Genomic DNA, 19,518 nt, shown 5'->3' with positions numbered 1-19,518 from the left:
TGCCACCAACTCCTCCTCTTATCCCCACCATCCCCTTTGGTAATTTTTTCTATAAAAATGTGGAATTTAATTTCCTCTTCATAGCATCTGTAGAAGCTCTGACTCACGAGAGCTCATGCTGGAATAAATGTGAGTTTATATGGTGTCACCGTATTTGTTTTATTTCACTCAAGTTGCTTCACTCATTCTCAGCAGAGAATATCGTGAAGCGGAGTTATCAGCCTCCACTTGCCACAGGGGGATCCCATAGAATTATGCCCTTTCTTAACTCCTGCAGGCATGTATGTACAAAGCATAGAGGCACCTGAGCAAAAGAACAAGATGCTGTGCATGAACAGCACACTCTTTTCATTAAACCGAGGGCCCACAATGCTTTTATTTGATACACGATTTGGGGATGCAGACAAGCCAACAAAATGAGGCAATAATAATAAATAGCTCTTTGAATGCAGAAAAAATGAAATATCCTGCATGTATGAAGTTTGGTCTGTGCTTGGTTTCTCTGGTTTACATGCATAGGCTGTTCCTAAATCTATTAATATAGCTGGAACTTTAGCGCTCAAGGTGGGCATGGTTTTTCACTTTACTGATCAGCTAAAAAGGGTTCTGTACCCACCAACCCTTCTTTACAATTCAGCTTTGCCAACTGTTGTTTAATCTTTGTAACTGAAGTTTGTTTACTGCAGTCCAGTTTACCTGTCCTTCATGATTGGTAAGAAGTTGAAGAGTTTTCTGACATTCAGCATGTTTCAGGATGTGTACATCCTTCTTGCAGTCTTCAAGGCGCAATTCAAGGCACTGATGGGAGTCCAAAAACTCTGAACATCTTGAGCCTAAGAGGTTACTTTACCTCACAGACTGATCAACCACAGCCACATGACCATGCCATCGTGCACCACATGACAAGGGCAAACAGCAGCACATCCATGAATGTTGGTGCACAATAATGGAATTCTGTCCCAATAATGGAATTCTGTCCCAGCAGATATCAGCTGGAGAAGGACCCTAAAGATATCCCAGAACTGGGAAGAGATACCTGTTATTGCTATCTTTCAGTCATTAAACAAACTGACTTTCATATTTCATAATTCTCCAAAATCAGAAGGTTACATTTAACTAGATATTTGTGGCTACAATAAGGGGCATTTTAATAACTCTACAGACTGTATCAGTAATTCAAGGCCCCAAAAGCTATATAGTCACAGATAACAGTGTTGTAAATGCACTCTACTAGCATTAAGTCATTATATTATTAAATTTATTACTTGGAAGTGAACCCCCCTGAAATCAACAGAACAGCCATCTTTGTTGTATAGCAAAAAGCTATCTTATAGTAAGCTCAGCAACAGTAATTCCTGAGTAAACCATGATGTCTGAGTTACTTAGCTTATCTGCAATTCTACAGATGCTTACTCCGAAATAAAAAAAAAAACAAGTTCCATAGGACCTTCATAGAAACAAGAGTACTTAGAACTGCAGTTTCAGCCCTACTGAAGTGTTGTGATAAACTATTTTATAGCTCAGGATTCTAGTTTTACTTCAGTATTTTTAACAATTGCCACCACAACGGAGATACAGAAGCTTATTTGCAGCTTACTTGGGGTTCGTTTTTTTTTTAGGGTTCACTTTTAAAGGTTAAGATGTTTTAGCTTGAGAGTTGGAAGTAAATCAGCACTCAAGAAATATTTACAAGCATAACATTATTAACATTTAGAAGTCAGGATAAGTCCATCCTGATCTCACAAACTTAGATAAAGGAAGTAAATAAATAAACGCATGTCACTACACTGTTTTCCTACTTATTTAATACCACTGTCTGCATTATTTAACATCTCGTCTAATATGTATGATTTATATACAGATTTCACTACTATAGATTGCATTGATTTACACTGCGTAATCCACTTTAAAAAGAGCCCCGTGGCGCAGAGTGGTAAGCTGCAGTACTGCAGACCAAGCTCTGCTCACAACCTGAGTTCGATCCCAACAGAAGTTGGTTTCAGGTAGCCGGCTCAAGGTTGACTCAGCCTTCCATCCTTCCGAGGTCGGGAAAATGAGTACCCAGCTTGCTGGGGGTAAAGGGAAGATGACTGGGGAAGGCACTGGCAAACCACCCCGTAAACAAAGTCTGCCTAGTAAATGTCGGGATGTGACGTCACCCCATGGGTAAGGAATGACCCAGTGCTTGCACAGGGGACATTTACCTTTTACCTTAATCTACCTTGAGTCTCAGTGAGAAAAGACAATTATAAACAACAAAAATAAAAGACATTCAACAAACAGCCATACTAAGTAGTTCTAGCACAGCATCCAACATATTTATAGGCAAGCTACTGGTGAACAACCATATAGAATCAGCAGGCATGACAGGGTCATTAGTGGGTTAGCTGAACTAAAAATGTCAAGCTAAAGAAGCATTCTGAAAGGCAAACAATAGCAAAAAGGAACTAACTGATAATAGTACACCTCACCCACTAAACAAATACATTTTGTTTCACTCACCGGTCTAGCCTGAGGACTCAAGTAAGGTTCGATATCATCATCGTTTAGTCCATCTTTCTGGTGCACAGATCCATTTTGCACTAAAAATAAATTTTGTAACAAAGATTACTCAATACTAACATTAATGCTTAATTGTTAATTTTGAATGAGATACAAACAGGCTCAATTCCCCCCCACACACACACACACCCAAAATTGATTTCTTTTCTCAATCCTAGACCTGTGGGGCAGGTCTTTTTGCCATCTGTGGTAAAAGAAAGGTTCTTGGGCACATACTCTAAAGTATATTCATGTTTCAGGACTGAGTCCTGGTACTTAACAGGTTGGGAGAAAGAAGAGAGCAGCTAGGGCTCAAATTAAGGACTGCAAATATTTATTCTGTCTGTATTAAAAGCCACTGGAACCTTTACAAACACTGCATTGTGCGAACCCCTCAGCCAAGTTAAGTGGAAGACAACAGATCACTCATACAACAGCTTCCTGCACAGCAGATATTTTTGGCTTCCAAACAGAGGCTTTACAGTACAAACCTGCACAGTTACTTCAGCCTAAGCCCACTGATGTCAACTGCCCTCAACTGGAGTAACTCTGTACAGGATTGCACTGTTAATGAGCAACATAACCTACAGTCATTTTCCCCCTTCTGACATCTCTGCTTTACAAGCATTTCAAGAGGGTACAGAAATACTTTCACTAGGTTTTTATTCTGCTATTGGAAGGCACACTGACCCCTTCACACTTTCTCATGCCTAAAAAACAACTTTCCTGGAATGATTTTATATACTGCTTCAAATGTTACTCTTCTTCCTCCCACTTTAAAAAAGCATCTCTATCACCACCTGCAAGTCAACAAGACTCAATGGGTTCATTTCCTATCATCTGGCTTGATCATCACAGATCAAATACACCTCCAATTTTTCAAAATTCCATTTGCCATTTAAACTTAAGCAGCACAGGAACTCCCTGCATACCCCTAACTCTGCAGCCCCTCTACTAAAAATCAAGGGAGAAGACTGTGCAATACTCTCAGCCCATTCTGACTTTCAGAACATTATTCCTCCCGGCATGATTTTTAGGTTTTATAAGTGTAACCCTGATCCACCTCCTGCTATTAGTCCCAGGTTAATACCCAGGCATCTGACTGTCAGATCAAAGGGCCCCATTAGCACATCAAACTTTTCCCCCAGGAAGATAGTTTAACCACTCTCATTCCATCAACTAATTCAGCAGATTAGGGTTTACCATAACACACCCACACACACACAAAATTACTCCCCCGGCCTGATTTTTAGATTTTATAAGTGTAAGCTACTTAGTGGGCAGGCAGATTACTTTTAGGAAGCACACATCTTCCTTCTCCTCTTCTGACATGTTTTATTTTAAAGGAGATGGATTGGTACCACACATGGAGAGCAAGAAAATACTACAGGTGGCAAAAAAGGAGGCAGATACAGCAGCAAGCACCAAGACTTAGGCACCTTAAAGGGAAAAAGAGAGGCACCAACAGTTTAGAGTCCTCTCTCACTAGCCTTTTACAGTCATTGCAGTGAACCCACTGCATCTACACACACACACATCTTTCTCACAGAAACAGCTACATAAGAAAAGCCAATTTGCATTCACTTGCATCCAGCTATTGGATAAACGGGGGCAGGGTGATTTAAAGCTTGCAGTAATAAAAACATAAGAAATATCTGCTGATCAAGCCAGTGGTCCATCTAGACCAGCCTCCTTTTACACCCAGTGGAGGCCAAGGCCCTCCCCTGCTGCTGCTTCCCAGCACTGGTACTCAGACCTTTGCTGCCTCTCTATGTAGAGGCTTCCTTCAGTCAGCTGTGCCCCATCTAGATTTGCTCAGCACAGTAAAATCAGAGTCCAGCGGCACCATGAAGACTCATCATATCAGCATAAACTTCATGACTCACAAGAGTTTATACCGGAATAAATGTTGTTCCTTTAAAAGGTGATGCTGGACTCCTGTTTTATTCACACTGGATTAATGTGGGAGCAAAAGCATGTCCTCAGTTGTGCCTACATGGAAAATGTACTGGACGGGGGGGGGGGGGTGTCGAAAGCATCCATTCAGCCGCACATCCACTGACTGTAACTTAAGAATGACTCAACACGCAGAGAAAGAAAAATCACGTGTCACACGGATTGCACATGCTTGCAACTACGACGAGCGCTCCGATGAGAAGGAAACCGGGGCCCGTTCCAGATGCCTTAAAAAAAAATCCCTTCCCCCCCCCTCCTCCTCCTCCTCCTCCTCCACCCCCAACTCTCCCAATTTCCTCTCCCTCCTTCTGCCCACACCCACGCAGCCAACCCGTCCGGCTCGTGCAGCGGCCGCTCCTCTTTAACACTCACCTTTGGTGCCTTGGCCCTTGGGTCTCTGACGCGGCAACGGCGAGACCGGGAAATAAAGACACAAGAGAGAGAGGGGGGGGGGAATTAATCACGTGGAAGGGGGGAACAAAAAAAGGGGGGGAGCCTTACCACAGAAGGCAAAGGGGGAGAGAAGTAACGGCGCCTAGGCCTCTCCTCCTGACCCTTGGGCGGGAGACGGAGCGCAAACCAGGCCCAAGCCGCGCGGGCGCTTCCCGGTCCGTTTCCCCCACCCCCTCAACCAACCAAGCAGCCTGGCGACGCCTAGGCCTGGCTCAAGCCGGGGCCTTCCCCGCCCGCTTGCGCCTCACCTGCTCCAGAAGGCTACTAGCCGACATTGCTCCGCTCGGCGACGGCGGCACAGTTCCGACGAGGAGGAGGGAGCGAGGGAGGGGAGAAAGAATGGCGGGCCGGGGTGGAAAGACAACGGCGGCTTTGTCCGGGGGAGGCAGGCAGGCAGGCACACCGCGCTCGCTCGCTCGGCTTCCTGGCGGACACTGACTGGCTCGCCCCGCCCGCCGTTGCTGCTGCGCCTCTTGGCCGTCGCTGGCTCTGCGTCGCCGCTCTAGTCCTCCCGGCACCGTCTCTATGGTCTCCCCTCAGCCCCGCGCGCTGGGTCGCGAGCCTCGAGGGCGGGAGTGGCGGGAGGAGGGAGAGGGCGCATGCGCGTGTCTCCGTTTCCCTGCGCAGGTCGGGTCGACGCTAGGGGTGAGCGAGAAGAAGCGCGTTGAGCGCGCCTCCTTCCGGGAAAGGAAAAACCACGAGTCCTCTGGCACGCCAGGAAGAGCAAAACGAAAACTGGGGGTCCGGGGGCAGAAGCATGAGGGGTACACCCAGGGCGGGAATATTGCAACATTAATAAATAGTTCTGCCGGGAATGTGCTCTTCGATTTGTTCATTTTTTAATAAAAGTGAGCGTTCTCTCATGAAAGCTCAAGCTGGAGTTAATTTTTTGGCCTCCTTTCAGTGGAACTTTAGAGACAACTTGTATCAGCTGTTTTTTTTTATTTTGCTGCTACAGAATTGGCTCTGTGTGTGTGTTAAGTGCCGTCAAGTCGCTTCCGACTCATGGCGACCCTGTGAATGAAAGTCCTCCAAAACGTCCTGTCTTTGACAGCCTTGCTCAGATCTTGCAAACTGAAGGCCGTGGCTCCGTTTATTGAGTCCATCCATCTCTTGTTGGGTCTTCCTCTTTTCCTGCTGCCCTCAACCTTTCCTAGCATGACTGTCTTTTCCAGTGACTCTTGTCGTCTCATGACGTGACCAAAATACGACAGCCTCAGTTTAGTCATTTTAGCTTCTAGGGTCAGTTCAGCCTTGATTTGATCTAGAACCTCCTGATTTTTTTTTTTTTTGGCAGTCCACGGAATACATAGCACTCTCCTCCAACACCACATTTCAAAGGAATCTATTTTCTTCCTATCAGTATTGGCTACCCATCCAGAAATAACCCTTCCAGAGAGGAGCTGAATATACCTGACAATCATTCTTAAAGAGGAGGTTGCTGTGTTACGATGAAATCAAAGAGAAGTCCAGTGGCTTCGTTAAAGACTACAAAACTTATTCCAGCATAAAAAATTGTGTTTAGGAGTTCATTTCATTAGATGTTTTAAAATGTGGTTTAAACATCTGTTCTGATGAGTCCTGGAAACCTCAGAAGTTTGCACATTGTTCTGCATCATTTTGGTTGGTATTGATAAAAGGTATTCTGTAGCTTTTGTGCTTGGATTTTGCTTTGGACCTTTCTTGCTGCCTGCAATCTCTTTCCCCAGATGTGTTACAACGCAGTCCTACACAGTTACCCCACTCGAAACCTATTGACATCAGTGAAGAAAATCTGCATAGATTGTGACCATAATACATAATGTACATGTAGCCTCTTTTTTAAAAAAATATTTTTATAAAGGTAGAAGGGCACCTTAGCTGCTACATGCATACCTCAGAAGTAAATCCCATTGAGTTCAATGGGACAGTCTCCCAAGTGTGTTTAGGATTGCAGCCAAAGACTGAAGTGGTAAAATAAAACAATTGTTTTGTGGCACTTCATGAAAGTTTTTGCTGGAATAATGTTTAGTCAATTTTAAAGGTATTTATGTTACTTATTGTCAGAGAGACTGAAATGGCTTTCTCACAGGGACTTAACAGGGAGGGGCTGTAACTCAGTGGTAGAGCATCTGCTTGGCATGCAGAAGGTCCCAGGTTCAATCCCCGGCATTGCTAGTTAAAGGGACTAGGCAGGTAGGTGATGTGAAAGACCTCTGCCTGAGACCCTGGAGGGCCACTGCCGGTCTGAGTAGATAATACTGACTTTGATGGACCAAGGGTCTGATTCAGTATAAGGCAGCTTCATGTGTTTATGTGATTACACATAGCTTTCCTGACCTCTCAGGCAGGCCATTCCACAATGAAGAAAGCATTCTCCCATCACAGAGAATTCTCTACCACATTTCCATCGTACTAGAATACTGATGGCTTGAGCTTGCAAGAGCTGTTGTTTTAGGAGAGCCCAGCCTTCCCTTGCTCCTCCCCCTTCCAGCATTCTTGCCATGGAATGACTCTCACCATGCCTCGGAGATCATTAAAGTCTTTCTTCCTAACATCTAACATACATGTCTGGCTATGGACTCCCTTGGCTCCTGACAACAAAAGGAATTCTAGGAGGAATTCATAGATAATAAATGGATAAGATAATGGAAAAGTGTAATTATTCATTAATACTTCATAGAGGTCAACACAATTTATCATTTAAAAGAGTTGCTGATAAATGTACATCATATATGTTGATTATATATGTGTATATAAAAATGTTTATATAATATATGGGGGGTATCATTTTGTACATTTGCCCCCCTTCAAAAATGTAGAGCCAGCCCTGCACAACATTGTTGAGATAATAAAATGGTGGAAGAGAGAAGGGCGTGTGCTGTCTTGAGCAACTTGGAGAAAGGGCAGGCTAGAGATGTACCTGGTGAATAATAGGTATCATTGTGTTCAGTGGAGCTTGCTGCCAGGCAAGTGTGCCTAAGACTGCAAGTTTACAGTCTGGTGAATTTTAAGTAAAACCATTTTAGGAAAAAAATACCGAGCTGGGAAATTAACTTTTAAAAGGCCATACCTGATTTCTGTATTTTAAATTGTTTTAAGCTACCTTGAACATTTTAAATTAAAAGGCAGCATATAAATAAAAAATAAATATAAATGTAGTATTTCCTGATTGGAGTTTACATGCACCTCTACCCAGATCTTGTGATTCCCCATGAATGATTCCAGTCATCAATAACAACTGTTTGTTTCCAATGGCAATTCTTTGTACTGTGTTCCTCCCATTCCACTAAATTTAATTGTTTCCACACTACCGTTACACAAAGCCATCCAGTTCATATCCTCCTGTGCCCCCTTAACAAAGCCTTCTAATAGCATCATCCCATACTCCCCCTCCCCACACACTGAATTTACCAAAAAATAATTTTGAATAGACCACCAAGGGAAAGAGACAAAAACAGCAGAGGGGGCTTCCCCCCACCCACCCACACACCTTCCCTGGGGCTGCTGAAAGGCCCTGGGGGGAAAGCAAGGCACATGTCCAGGCCAGGGGGTTCATTACATCATCCAATAAGAAAACAGTGACTTGCTCAGCCTATCCGGTTATTTCAAGGATTGACTGGGTCTCCCTAGTCATCCTCTTGCATTCTCTTAGAAAAACTTTTCTTCGTATTTGGTTCTCAGTATTTGACTATTTACTTGTAGTAGGTTAAAAATTGAGAGCCAACATGGTGTAGTTAGTGGTCAAGGTGCTGGACTAGGACCTGGGAAACCTGACTTTGAATTCCCACTCATGCCATGGAAGTTTGCTGGGTGACCTTGGGCCAGTCACATACTCTCAGCCCTGACCCTGGCTAGTATTTGGATGGGAGATCTCCCAAAGAATACGAAGGGCGTGATGTGGAGGCAGGCAATGGCAAACCACCTTCAAATGTCTCCTGCTTTGAAAATCCTATGGGGTTGGGCTAAATCAGCTGTGACCTGACAGCAAAAAAAAGGTTAGAAATACTTAGAAAATTATTTTTATTTTAATCAAAAGGAGTGTGTCTATAAACATACACACCATTAAACAGACTATAGAGCTATAGGCTTTGCACATATTCTTAGATATTGTTTGGTATCTAGGTTTCCAACTGCTGGGGGCGGGTGATAAGGTCCTTTCCCTTAGATAGAGGCTTAATGGGATGTTACTTACCAGGTGATGTTATTTATCTTCATACCAGGAAAAGTTTCAGCTTCCCATTCCCACACATTATTAAAGGGACAGGACATTTTTCTTCAGGCCTATTGGCAACCCTATTTGATGCATGCTGAATAATCTGGATTCTGGTAGCAGAGCAGTTGCCTCATATCCTATGCAGGAGTTGGTCTTCTTCATGATTTGGACTTCAACCCCTGCTATGGTCCAAAAACAACTTCTAATGTTTGCCTTTTCAGATTTTAAGTTGTAACCTGTTTAATTGTCTTGGCCCTGACTTGGATAGCCCAGACTAGCCTGATCTCATCAGATCTCAGAAGCTAAGCAGGATCAACCCTGACAGGTATTTGGATGAGAGACCTGCAAGGCATACCAGAGACATGATGTGGAGCCAGGCAATGGCAAACTTACCTCTGAACGTCTCTTACCTTGAAAACGCCACTAGGGGTCATTGTAAGTCAGAAGTGACTTGACGGCAAAAAAAAGTTGTCTTGACAGAAAGGCAATATAGGAATGTATTCAGTCAATACATTCCTGCATAGCTTGGAATCAAAATGTCCTACTAGAATCGACATAAATGAGAACACCGTTTTTAAAAGACAGCATGATCTAATTTTGGCTTACTCTTGCTCTGTTACCTCCTATTTTGCTCTCTAACCTGCCATGTGGTTATTTGAATGTTATGCATTTGTATATTTAATAATATAATTACCCTTTAATATTATTCTATCTTCTATTCTTGATTTGACTTTCCCTATAATTTTTGAACAAGAACATAAAAAATGCACAAGTATACAACCATCACACCTGGATATGTTGTAGTTTCACACAGAAGAGGTATGTTTAGATGCACTCAAAACTGCTCAAGGGATTGCACTGTGTGAAATTTCTAGTTCTGTTGACCTTTGTCTACAGACAGAAAATGGGGAATCAATTTAGATTTGAGGAATTTTAAAACAGGTGGAGCTTCTCCCTACCAAGAGCAAGGAATCCGTTGATTGGGTAATAAGTTGCATTGAAGATGTTTAATGCACCCATGGATGCAGAGAAGTAAATTCCCAATTATTCCCTTCCACTACATTGGATCCAGTGACTCCCGTCTGCCACATCTTTGGGGGTGTGAGGGAGGGAGGTAGTTGTGAATTTTCTGCAATGTGCAGGGGGTTGGACTAGAAGACCCTGGTGGTCCCTTCCAACTCTATGATTCTATTATTCTAAATCATCTGACAGAAAAAACACTTCCTCCGATGTCTCTGTTGGAAGAAATAACTGGATCCAACCCAATTAAGATCTAACCTGCTTTACATTTTGGTTGGTGGTTCTCCAAATACTTGTCTTTGGCTTTCTTCCAACAACTCTTGTCTCAGTATAGATAATGATGGATTATTTTAACAACACTTCACCATGTTAAGACTACCAGAACATAAGAAAACAGGACAACATTGCCTGCAAATAGGATCTGTTGCTTTGGCTGACTGCAGGACACGCATCTCACACATATAAACAATCCAAAATTAATTACATTAAAATTTGCAGCTATATGGCTCAGGTTGATCAATATATTTCTTTTGTGGAGTGAAAATTTTGTTGGGAATTTGTTGCTTACTTTTAACTTTAAAATTAAATTAAATAGAAGCAGTGCAGTATAGTGGCTAAAGTGCTCAACTAGGTCCTGGGAGATCATAAGAACATAAGAAAAGCCATGCTGGATCAAACCAAGGTCCATCAAGTCCAGCAGTCTGTTGACACAGTGGCCAACCAGGTACCTCTAGGAAGTCCACAAGCAAGACAACTGCAGCAGCATTATCCTGCCTGAGTTCCACAGCACATAATATAATATGCATGCTCATCTGATACCGTAATAGGTACGCATCATAACTAGTATCCATTTTGACTAGCAGCCATAAATAGCCCTATCCTTCTATGAGATTTGAAAGAATGGCAAGATGTAACATATATTCTATTATGTCAAACATCATTTCTACCCACACTTCTTTCACTTTGATGCCCTTTTTTTAGATATTGCTGCACAGGACAAGTTTGCAGCATACACAACATATATGAAGATCAGGCTGTCACATTCTGTTTTGTGTTGTTTGTCGAATGGTTGGTTGGTATTGAGTACGGATGTTTTACTGAAAACGAGTAAAATAGCACTACTTTTCATGCTCACTGCGTTTGTTCATCTCAGTTTTTTGGAATACCACCACCACGCGGTTTGCCGGCTTATACTTATTATTTGACAACTCCTCATCATTCTAGAGCGTTCTGTTTAGCTAGACTGAATGCTAACCCCTCTATGGTTATGCAGGGCAGAATTTTGAATCTATCATACCCAGACAGGACCTGTCATTGCTCTTTTGGCTGTATTGATTCATTAGCTCATGCCCTCTTGGAATGCCGCTTTTATGAGGAACTTTGATCACATTATATCTCTCCCCTTTTAACATTTAAATCTAATGCCTCTGTCTCTGACATAATGCCTTTTTTATTAAGTGACAGGGATCCCAAGGCTACGTTGTCAGTGGCAAGATTTATTTCAGTCCTTATATCCCTCAAACATTAGATTTACGCTGCTCAAGATCAATGGATCAAGGAGCTTCTAAGGGATAAAAGGAAAGGAAACGAGTAAAATCTTAAGCTGTAACTTAAAATATGATCAGGAACATCCTTGGACCTGAGGGAAATGGGCTGGGTATGTGCCAAGATGAACCGGAGTAACATATTTAACAGAATCCAAGAATGATTTCTAGCCATAAACAATCCAATAATTATTTTCAGGGTTTTTAAAAAACCTTTTAATGGAAAAATAGCCCAACAGCACTCTCCCCATGCTTCCCCAAAGTATTTTTTTTTCTTGCTGCTGACTTTAAATATTTCAAATAAAGCAGATTCTCACTCTCCAGGTTTTAACAAATGAACTGGGGGAAAATCCCTTCTTCACTCCCACCCCTTCCCTTACAGGGGAAAACAAACCCTCCAACTGATGTGACGGATGACCAGGCAGTCACCTTGCCAAACTGTGGTGCCAGTTGGAATCCTGCAGACAATTTTTTAAAAAAGAAAAATGTTATAAACACCAAACATATATACATATATAGAGCTAGTAAGCTTGGTACAATTCCCGGCGTGCAAAGTAAACAGCAGATGCGCCCAGCCTGCCGAGTCTCCTTCTCCCAGCATGCAACAGCATAACCCACGCTTGATACATCCAGGATGTCAAGGGTCAGGTGGTGTTTGGACTCTGTGTGTGGTTCCTTTATCTCCCCCCCCCCCCCGTCCCCGTCCCCCCAGGTCTTTTCTGTGTGTATGTATGCAAGGCTTAAGCGATTTTTTTTCAGAGTCTTGTAACAGTGCCTATGGAAAAAAATCCCTGGGGAAGGCTAGGGAGAGCTGAGAATCAGGTCCCCGAACAACAGTTGTGCGAGTAGCTGAAAAGATCTGAAGGACAGCAACAAATAAAAATGAAATATACTCCACACCGAGAGGAGTGAAGTCTAGGATCGATCAGGAGGTTTCTTTCCTCTTGCGCACACAAAGTAAAATCCCAGCATAATGTATCTGTCAGAAAGTCCTTTGCTGGCATTTGTCAGGAGCCAGGAACACACAGAGAGCCTGGTTCCCCTAAAATCCAGCAGGCAGATCAATTCCCGGTAACTGGCAAGATCCATTTCTAAGAGAAAACAATCCAGGCCAAAATAACCAAAAAGTTGTGTACAAAAAGTATTTTCAAACTTAGGGGTGCAGCCTTTCTCTTAGAAATGTGCTCTAAACAACAGCAATGGCTTGCTTCCCTTCTTTCTGGGCTGCTTAGGAGGAATTCTCTTCTCTCCCTTCCCTTCATTAATGGTTTGGTTTGTACAGATGAGGGTCGGCTGACTTCCAAGAGAAAATGTCTAGTTAAAAATTACATTATCCATGGAAACTTACCTGGGTGGAAAGACACTTTTAAATAGAGAGAGAGAGAGAGGCAAAGAGAGAAACTGAGAGAGACAGATGAACAATCAACCAAGACAATATTTGCCTTCCCCAACTAGTCCTCCAAGACCACAATCTCTACATTATGGACCTGGTGCTGGTGTTCATCAACCTCAGCCACCACTTTCTCCTCAGTCCTTATTTCCGCCCCCAGAATCACAGCTTTGGCCCCAGATTCCTCTGACTCAGCTTCCGGGTCGGGCGCTGGGTCTATTTCTATGATGGTCTGTCCGTCCTCTGAGGTGCCCTCGACAGCTTGAATGGTGGAGGTCAGGCCAGACTCCATGGCCACCAGTTCGACAGGATTCACCATGGTAGCCACATTAGCAAGTGCCCCACTGTCTTGCATGGCGGCTGAACTCAGCAGGGCCAGGCTGGAGGATGGGTGAAGAGTCACAGTGTCGGACGAACTGGTCTTGGAAGAGACCACGGTGGCATACCGGAAGAGTTGCGAGCCAGAAGGCAAGGTGTGGACAGTCACAGGGCTGGAGCCCTGGCTGATGGTTGCCATGGGAATGTTGCTGACGGAGAATGGTTGCCCCATGGGCGTGATGGTTATGGGCGAAATAACTGTGAATTGAGGCTGCTGGATCGGGGCAGAGGAACTCAGGACTGTGGCTGAGGCAGGGCGCTGCAGCCGGGGCCTCTTGGGAGGTTTTGGGGTGCTAACAGGCATCAGAACCACGTTCTGAACCATCTGTGACTTTGTCTTCTGATCTCTGGCAAGCTTCTTCTGCTCCTCCAGCTGGCGTTCCAGGTCTGTGAGAAGACAAAATATGCTGCTCAGCCAAGAAATGTAGGGACTTCTCTAAACACAAAGATAGGTGTGGGGGGTATACATTTTCACACTGGCAGCTTCTTGGCAGGGAAAAGTATTTTCAGCTATTTCTGCTGCTCCCACGGAAAGAGAAGAAAGGTGGGTGGAACAGCCTGTTTCTGCAGACAGCTCTGAATGTCTCTGAGAACAAAGGGGAGGGGGAATGGGGAGAAATACACCAGTCGGTGGCAGGGGGAAGGAAAAACAAACCCCAGGAAGATGCTGGTTGAAGCACTCCATGAACTCATTTTTCTTCACTACATTCTTCTACTGTAGAAATCAAGGTGGATCTATAGGATTCCTAGCAAGTCTCATGTTCAGACATACACCAGACTGAGATGTGCTTATCATAAATATGATTCACCCCCTAACCATCTGCACAGGGTCACTTTACTGGCATACAATTCTACCATCTCATTCAGCTGCAAGACCAAGCCTTCATCCTGAATTAAATGTGAACCTGGCAAGGCAATAGAACTCACCAATGGGACTTTACACTCCCACACTGTCTCTTTTCAACTGGGCTATACAGAGCTGTTAGGAGCCCCGTGGCGCAGAGTGGTAAGCTGCAGTACTGCAGTCCAAGCTCTGCTCACGATCTGAGTTCGATCCCGACGGAAGTTGGTTTCAGGTAGCCGGCGCAAGGTTGACTCAGCCTTCCATCCTTCCGAGGTCGGTAAAATGAGTACCCAGCTTGCTGGGGGTAAAGGGAAGATGACTGGGGAAGGCACTGGCAAACCACCCCATAAACAAAGTCTGCCTAGTAAATGTCGGGATGTGACGTCACTGCATGGGTCAGAAATGACCCGGTGCTTGCACAGGGGACCTTTACCTTTATACAGAGCTGTACCTGCTTAGTTATCAAGCCAGAGGGCTGTAGCCCTGCAGGGTGTGGCACTGGGGTGCTAATTAAGTACCCATAGCTGCTTTGCTTTCTAGATCTAAAACATGAATTGATTAACCCAAAAGGATTTTTTTTACCATTTGTAAATTGCTGTAAACATAATGTTTACCAGGGCTTGGAAAAGTAGCAAAGGGTTGCCCATGCATTCTAGAATCATCTGTACCCGCAGAATGCACCATTTCCAATGCTGGCTTTACTGTTAAGCTTTTCCTCACGAGACTGGCATCAGAACACACTAGTGTGGGACTAGTATCTGGGAGACCCGGGTTCAAATGCTCGTTGGGTGATCTTGGGCCAGTCCCACGCTCTCAGCCTAACCTATCTCATAGGATTGTTGTGAGAATAAAACAAAGGTGAAGAGAATTCTGTAAGCCGCTTTGGATCCCCATTGGGGAGAAAGGCAGGATACAAATGACTTAAGTAAAACATCAGTAGTAGAGCTGATAACAGGTTGGATTCAGTTACCTCCTTCCACCACGTTTTCTTCCAACAGAGAAAGAATTCCTTCAACAAAGAAAGCCTTTTTTTTCCACCAAAGGAAGACTTTTCCCATTAAAAAAAAGTTATTAATTGTTGGAGGAAGTCTTCCTCTGTTGATGGAAAGAGAAAAAGGGTCATAGGATCCAACTTTAGTGGTGGAGAGTTGTAGAATCCAACGTAATCTGCAAGAATATGTATGTGGGCTAGGTAGGATTTTGTTAGCATGTGGATGTTTAAATGATAGATTTTCTGATAGTTTAAATGGCTGCTGTATTAAACAAAATGCACACTTCTGTTAACTAAACGAAATATACATCCTTGCTGAACCAAAATGCTGTGCATGGGCAATGCCTCATGGGTAAGTGCTTTTCCCTTGCAAGAGGGGTCCCTTCCCATGCCTCGATCCTACCTGCAAGAGTATAAAGAAATTGCTCTTCTCCTTGACTGGTCTGGCTCTTCCGGTTGTCCAGCACTCTCTTGACAGTGTCCATCAGGCCAAAAGTGTTAGCAATGTTATTCAGGACGGCTGCATCTACAGGAAACAACTTCCATGGATTATTGTTCCAGTTTACTAAAAAAGCACAGTGGTCCACACTCAGGCTTCTGAAACTATTACATGTGAAACTGACTCATATCAAAGAGAGACCTATTCTACAAACTTGTAAACAACTGAAATTGTCATGACTGCTCACATGGAACTCCAGCAGATACAGTTTTGGTGAGAGTGCTAAAACATCTACTAACTCAGTGGTTCTTTACCACAGGTATGCAGGGATGCAGGGTTTTCCCAACAATTACTAAGAATTCTTTCTCCCTCACTGCCTCAGTTAGATAACTGGTGGGAGAAAGTGAATGGAATTGTGGCCGAAACCAGAAGTGACATCATATCCAAGCAACCCTCTAGGAATTCCCCACACCTCTATAGTCACAATGGGCTGTACCAATTCAGACAGAAGGTAAGGGGAGAGTCACATTCCGCCCCCACCCCTACGTTAAAAATTCCTGCAAACCCAATATTGGCACTTCGGGGGGAGACGTTTTAGCCTATCCCTTCACATGCTGTGCTAGTTTTCTACTAACTTGGAATTATTAATGTAGGAGAACTTTAAAGCCAGTAATCCCTCCACTGCGGTTGAAAGTGGTACAGTCCATTCTGACATCTCAACATCCTTCTCCCCTCATTAGCTGGACTTTGCTGCATGTGTAGACCACGTCTCAGTTGGCTGACGGAGACATAATGGTTTTGGAGACTAAATGCTAAACAAGAAAAGGCCATAATAGTTTTAAAAATGCTAGATAAGCAAAAGAAAGTTAACATTTTTCACTCGCACACACATAAAAAGGTCACCAAAAAGGCATCTGAACCTATATCATTGGGAAATGACTTCCTAACAACATGGAGGCTGCTGACCTCCTACCCACCAGTAACTGGAAGGGGTGACTGGCCAAGTCTCTGCTGAACACCTTTCAGCACCTCTTCGATCTCCTTCTGAATGTTGCAGACCACTTCTTCCATCAGCCCCACATCAGCAATTCCCTTCCAGAACATCAGGGTGTCTTCTGGAATGAGGAGAGAGAGAGAGAGAGAGAGAAGACAGTCAAGAGGGAAGACGATTTTGCAACTCCCTCGCAAAGCCAGACTGATCAACCTTCCAAGAAAACAAGCAGCTGCTTGGTCGGCATCCTTGGAAACTGGCTTCTGAAAGAGATCCAATTTGATCCAGAAGGCTGATTGGAGTAGCAGGGAATTTGCAGTTGCAGTAAAAACAATAACATTTCCCAGCTACTGAAAGTCTGCATGATATTACATAAAGCTAGATTTTCTTCTGTGGCTCGGTCTATGTATGCTAGATACCAAATGGGAACATCTTTGAGGCGTTTGCCGGTTTTATATTAATCAAATGGGAATGTATATATTGTTCTCAAATTGCCTTAGGAGAGCCCTTAACAGTGAGGTGGCTATAAACAGGTCCAAGAGAAAAGAAAGCAGTACAGAGCGGGGACTGGAATCATGTAGTTTGCCAAGACTCAAAATGGTGTCCAGAGGAGGAGCAAGGCCAGATGAGGGGTGGGGAGGGGAGATGGGTTGGGGGGGCACTGGGGACTGATGAGGCAATGGGTTTTCTTCTCCCCCTCCCCATGTTCTCACAGTTCATTCTATTGTAGTGAATGAATAGCACATGGATCATGCAAATGGACTAGTTAACAAATGGACCATGCATTTGCTGAACTTCATCTACATCCATGAGACTCTTCTCTTAACACTTTCCTAATCCCACTTCCTCTACTGCCCTGTTCTCTCTCTGTGTGTAAAGTGCCTTCAAGTCACAGCCGACTTATGGTGACCCCTTTTGGGGTTTTCATGGCAAGAGACTAACAGAGGTGGTTTGCCAGTGCCTTCCTCTGCACAGCAACCCTGGTATTCCTTGGTGGTCTCCCATCCAAATACTAACCAGGGACTGCCCTGTTCTACATTTGCCATAAACCTTGTTCACACAATTCACGGTTGTACTCCTCAAACCACCCCACCACTGAAGATCCACTTACAATTTAAAACTCTCGTCTGAAGTTTTCACATTTGAAATCTTCAATATGTGTTTAAAAAGGAAAGACGGGCTGAATCCTGTGGATCCATTCTGCAAAGGGCAGAGCTTTCCTTCAGCGCATGGAGGCTTCCACTGATGCAAGAACGTGCCTTTTGCATCACTGGAAGGCTTCTTGTGGTGGAGGCAAGTGCCACTGTTGGTGGAACAGATGCCCTGGCTCCTGTCACAGATGAGAGCAGGACAAAACCTTTAATGTTATGAAGGACTGACATTTATGGAGATGGACCAGTGTTCGGAGTGACAGTTGGGCAGAGAAACCCTAATTTCTCCCAGAGCCAGAGGTTTTCGCATGCTGCAGGGTTAGATAAGAAATCCCTGCAAGCACCTGATTATTGGCTGCCACATTCTGGCAGGCCTCTACAGAGTGCAGTTTGGCCAGGACCTTCTACACACATGGGGAGAGAGAATGGAAAAGGGTTGGTTGCACAAGTCAGGAGAGAAAACAGCCAGTCAGATGCTGAGGTGGGGAATGTTGCAGTTCCAACCCAATGGTTGGATTTTAAAATGAGGATTTCTAAATTCTGTTCTTGGCTGCACACCTGAAGAACTCAGGATTGTAAAGGATTGTGCAAAGGATTTCTCTGTGCAAATTCAAAGTCTCGAGAATTTGGCTGGAGGATTCCACCCCCTCCAAAAATGTTTTCCACCTTAAATTTTAACCTTGCTTTTTGCATTATTAAAATTACTGGAGTGAGCAGAAACAGGCAGGTAGGCAGTTTAGGCAGACAGGCAAATGGCAGGGACCTACCTGAAATCTCCTCTGAGTCCTTCTTGAGCCCTTCCTCAGTTGCCATGGTGACTGCAGCTGTCAGAGCAGAGTTCCATTCAATCCCTTCTTCCATGCTTTCCTCAGACACAGCAATCTGGGCAATGCTTCCTGGGGGAGGAGCACAGAGATGAAAGGGCTTCCTGGCCAATGTTGTCGCACCAGATTTCCCCCTGCTCTCTATGCCAGTCAGGGGTTTCATAAGAAGCAAGGCAAGGCATCAAATGGATTGACCCTACCCAAATGATAACGAAGGGCTAATTTAAGTGTTATGGCCAACGTCAAGGAGTCTGGCGCAAGGCGTTTACCTGCATCATGCATCCCAAGCACCAGCTGTGCAGATGCTTCTTGCTTATTAGAGGATTAGACTGATTCATGGAGGCCAGATCCATCAGCCGTGATAGCCAAAAAGAACTTTCGCATCCAGAGATGAGCAACCTCTGAATACCAGTGCTCAGGACCAACGTCAGGGGAGGGCCTTGTCCTCTGTGCCTTGTTTGTTAGCCCAACTGGGCAGCTGGTGGGTCACTGTATAGGAACAGGGAGCTGGATTAGATGAACCACAGGTCTGATCCAGCAGGGCACCTCTTCTCTTAGGTTTAATGTTATGTTCATATAGGGCAGCTCACGGGATTAAACTTCATGCCAGCCACGCGAGTAAATGGTATTCAACGGAAAGGGTGTAATTTCAAAACTCTGCAAGGAGGAAGCAATGGTTTGTTTCTTTATCGATGGAGCTTATTTCCTCCTCTTGCTGTTACAAAAACATTCCGAGTTTGCATGCAAAGCTAATCAACCCATGACATCAAACCCACAAGCAGCATTAAAACTAAGTATGAT

At 44.1% G+C, this 19,518-nt stretch overlaps 2 protein-coding genes across 3 annotated transcripts in view; both read right to left on the bottom strand.

Annotated features, from left to right (window-relative positions):
- YTHDF2 (YTH N6-methyladenosine RNA binding protein F2) overlaps nucleotides 1-5,256 on the bottom strand; it is a 28,850-nt gene extending 23,594 nt beyond the window's left edge. The window contains exons 1-3 of the mRNA XM_056846833.1: nucleotides 5,199-5,256; nucleotides 4,870-4,894; nucleotides 2,503-2,582 (exon numbers count right to left, since the gene is read on the bottom strand). Of these exons, the coding sequence (XP_056702811.1) occupies nucleotides 2,503-2,582; nucleotides 4,870-4,894; nucleotides 5,199-5,225 (132 nt within the window). The 5' untranslated portion in view covers nucleotides 5,226-5,256. The remainder of the gene's footprint in view (nucleotides 1-2,502; nucleotides 2,583-4,869; nucleotides 4,895-5,198) is intronic.
- Nucleotides 1-19,518, bottom strand: part of GMEB1 (glucocorticoid modulatory element binding protein 1) — a 93,919-nt gene that overhangs the window by 56,089 nt on the left and 18,312 nt on the right. For both annotated transcript variants that reach the window (XM_056846834.1, XM_056846835.1), the window contains exons 7-10: nucleotides 18,661-18,789; nucleotides 16,729-16,866; nucleotides 15,716-15,838; nucleotides 13,116-13,864 (exon numbers count right to left, since the gene is read on the bottom strand). In XM_056846834.1, coding sequence (XP_056702812.1) covers nucleotides 13,161-13,864; nucleotides 15,716-15,838; nucleotides 16,729-16,866; nucleotides 18,661-18,789 — 1,094 coding nt within the window. In that variant the 3' untranslated portion in view covers nucleotides 13,116-13,160. The remainder of the gene's footprint in view (nucleotides 1-13,115; nucleotides 13,865-15,715; nucleotides 15,839-16,728; nucleotides 16,867-18,660; nucleotides 18,790-19,518) is intronic.

This window comes from Euleptes europaea, chromosome 3 (genome assembly GCF_029931775.1).
Source record: "Euleptes europaea isolate rEulEur1 chromosome 3, rEulEur1.hap1, whole genome shotgun sequence".
Lineage (NCBI taxonomy): Eukaryota > Metazoa > Chordata > Lepidosauria > Squamata > Sphaerodactylidae > Euleptes > Euleptes europaea.
Note: the sequence above shows the minus strand (reverse complement) of the source record. Positions and strands in the feature narration are given on the sequence as shown.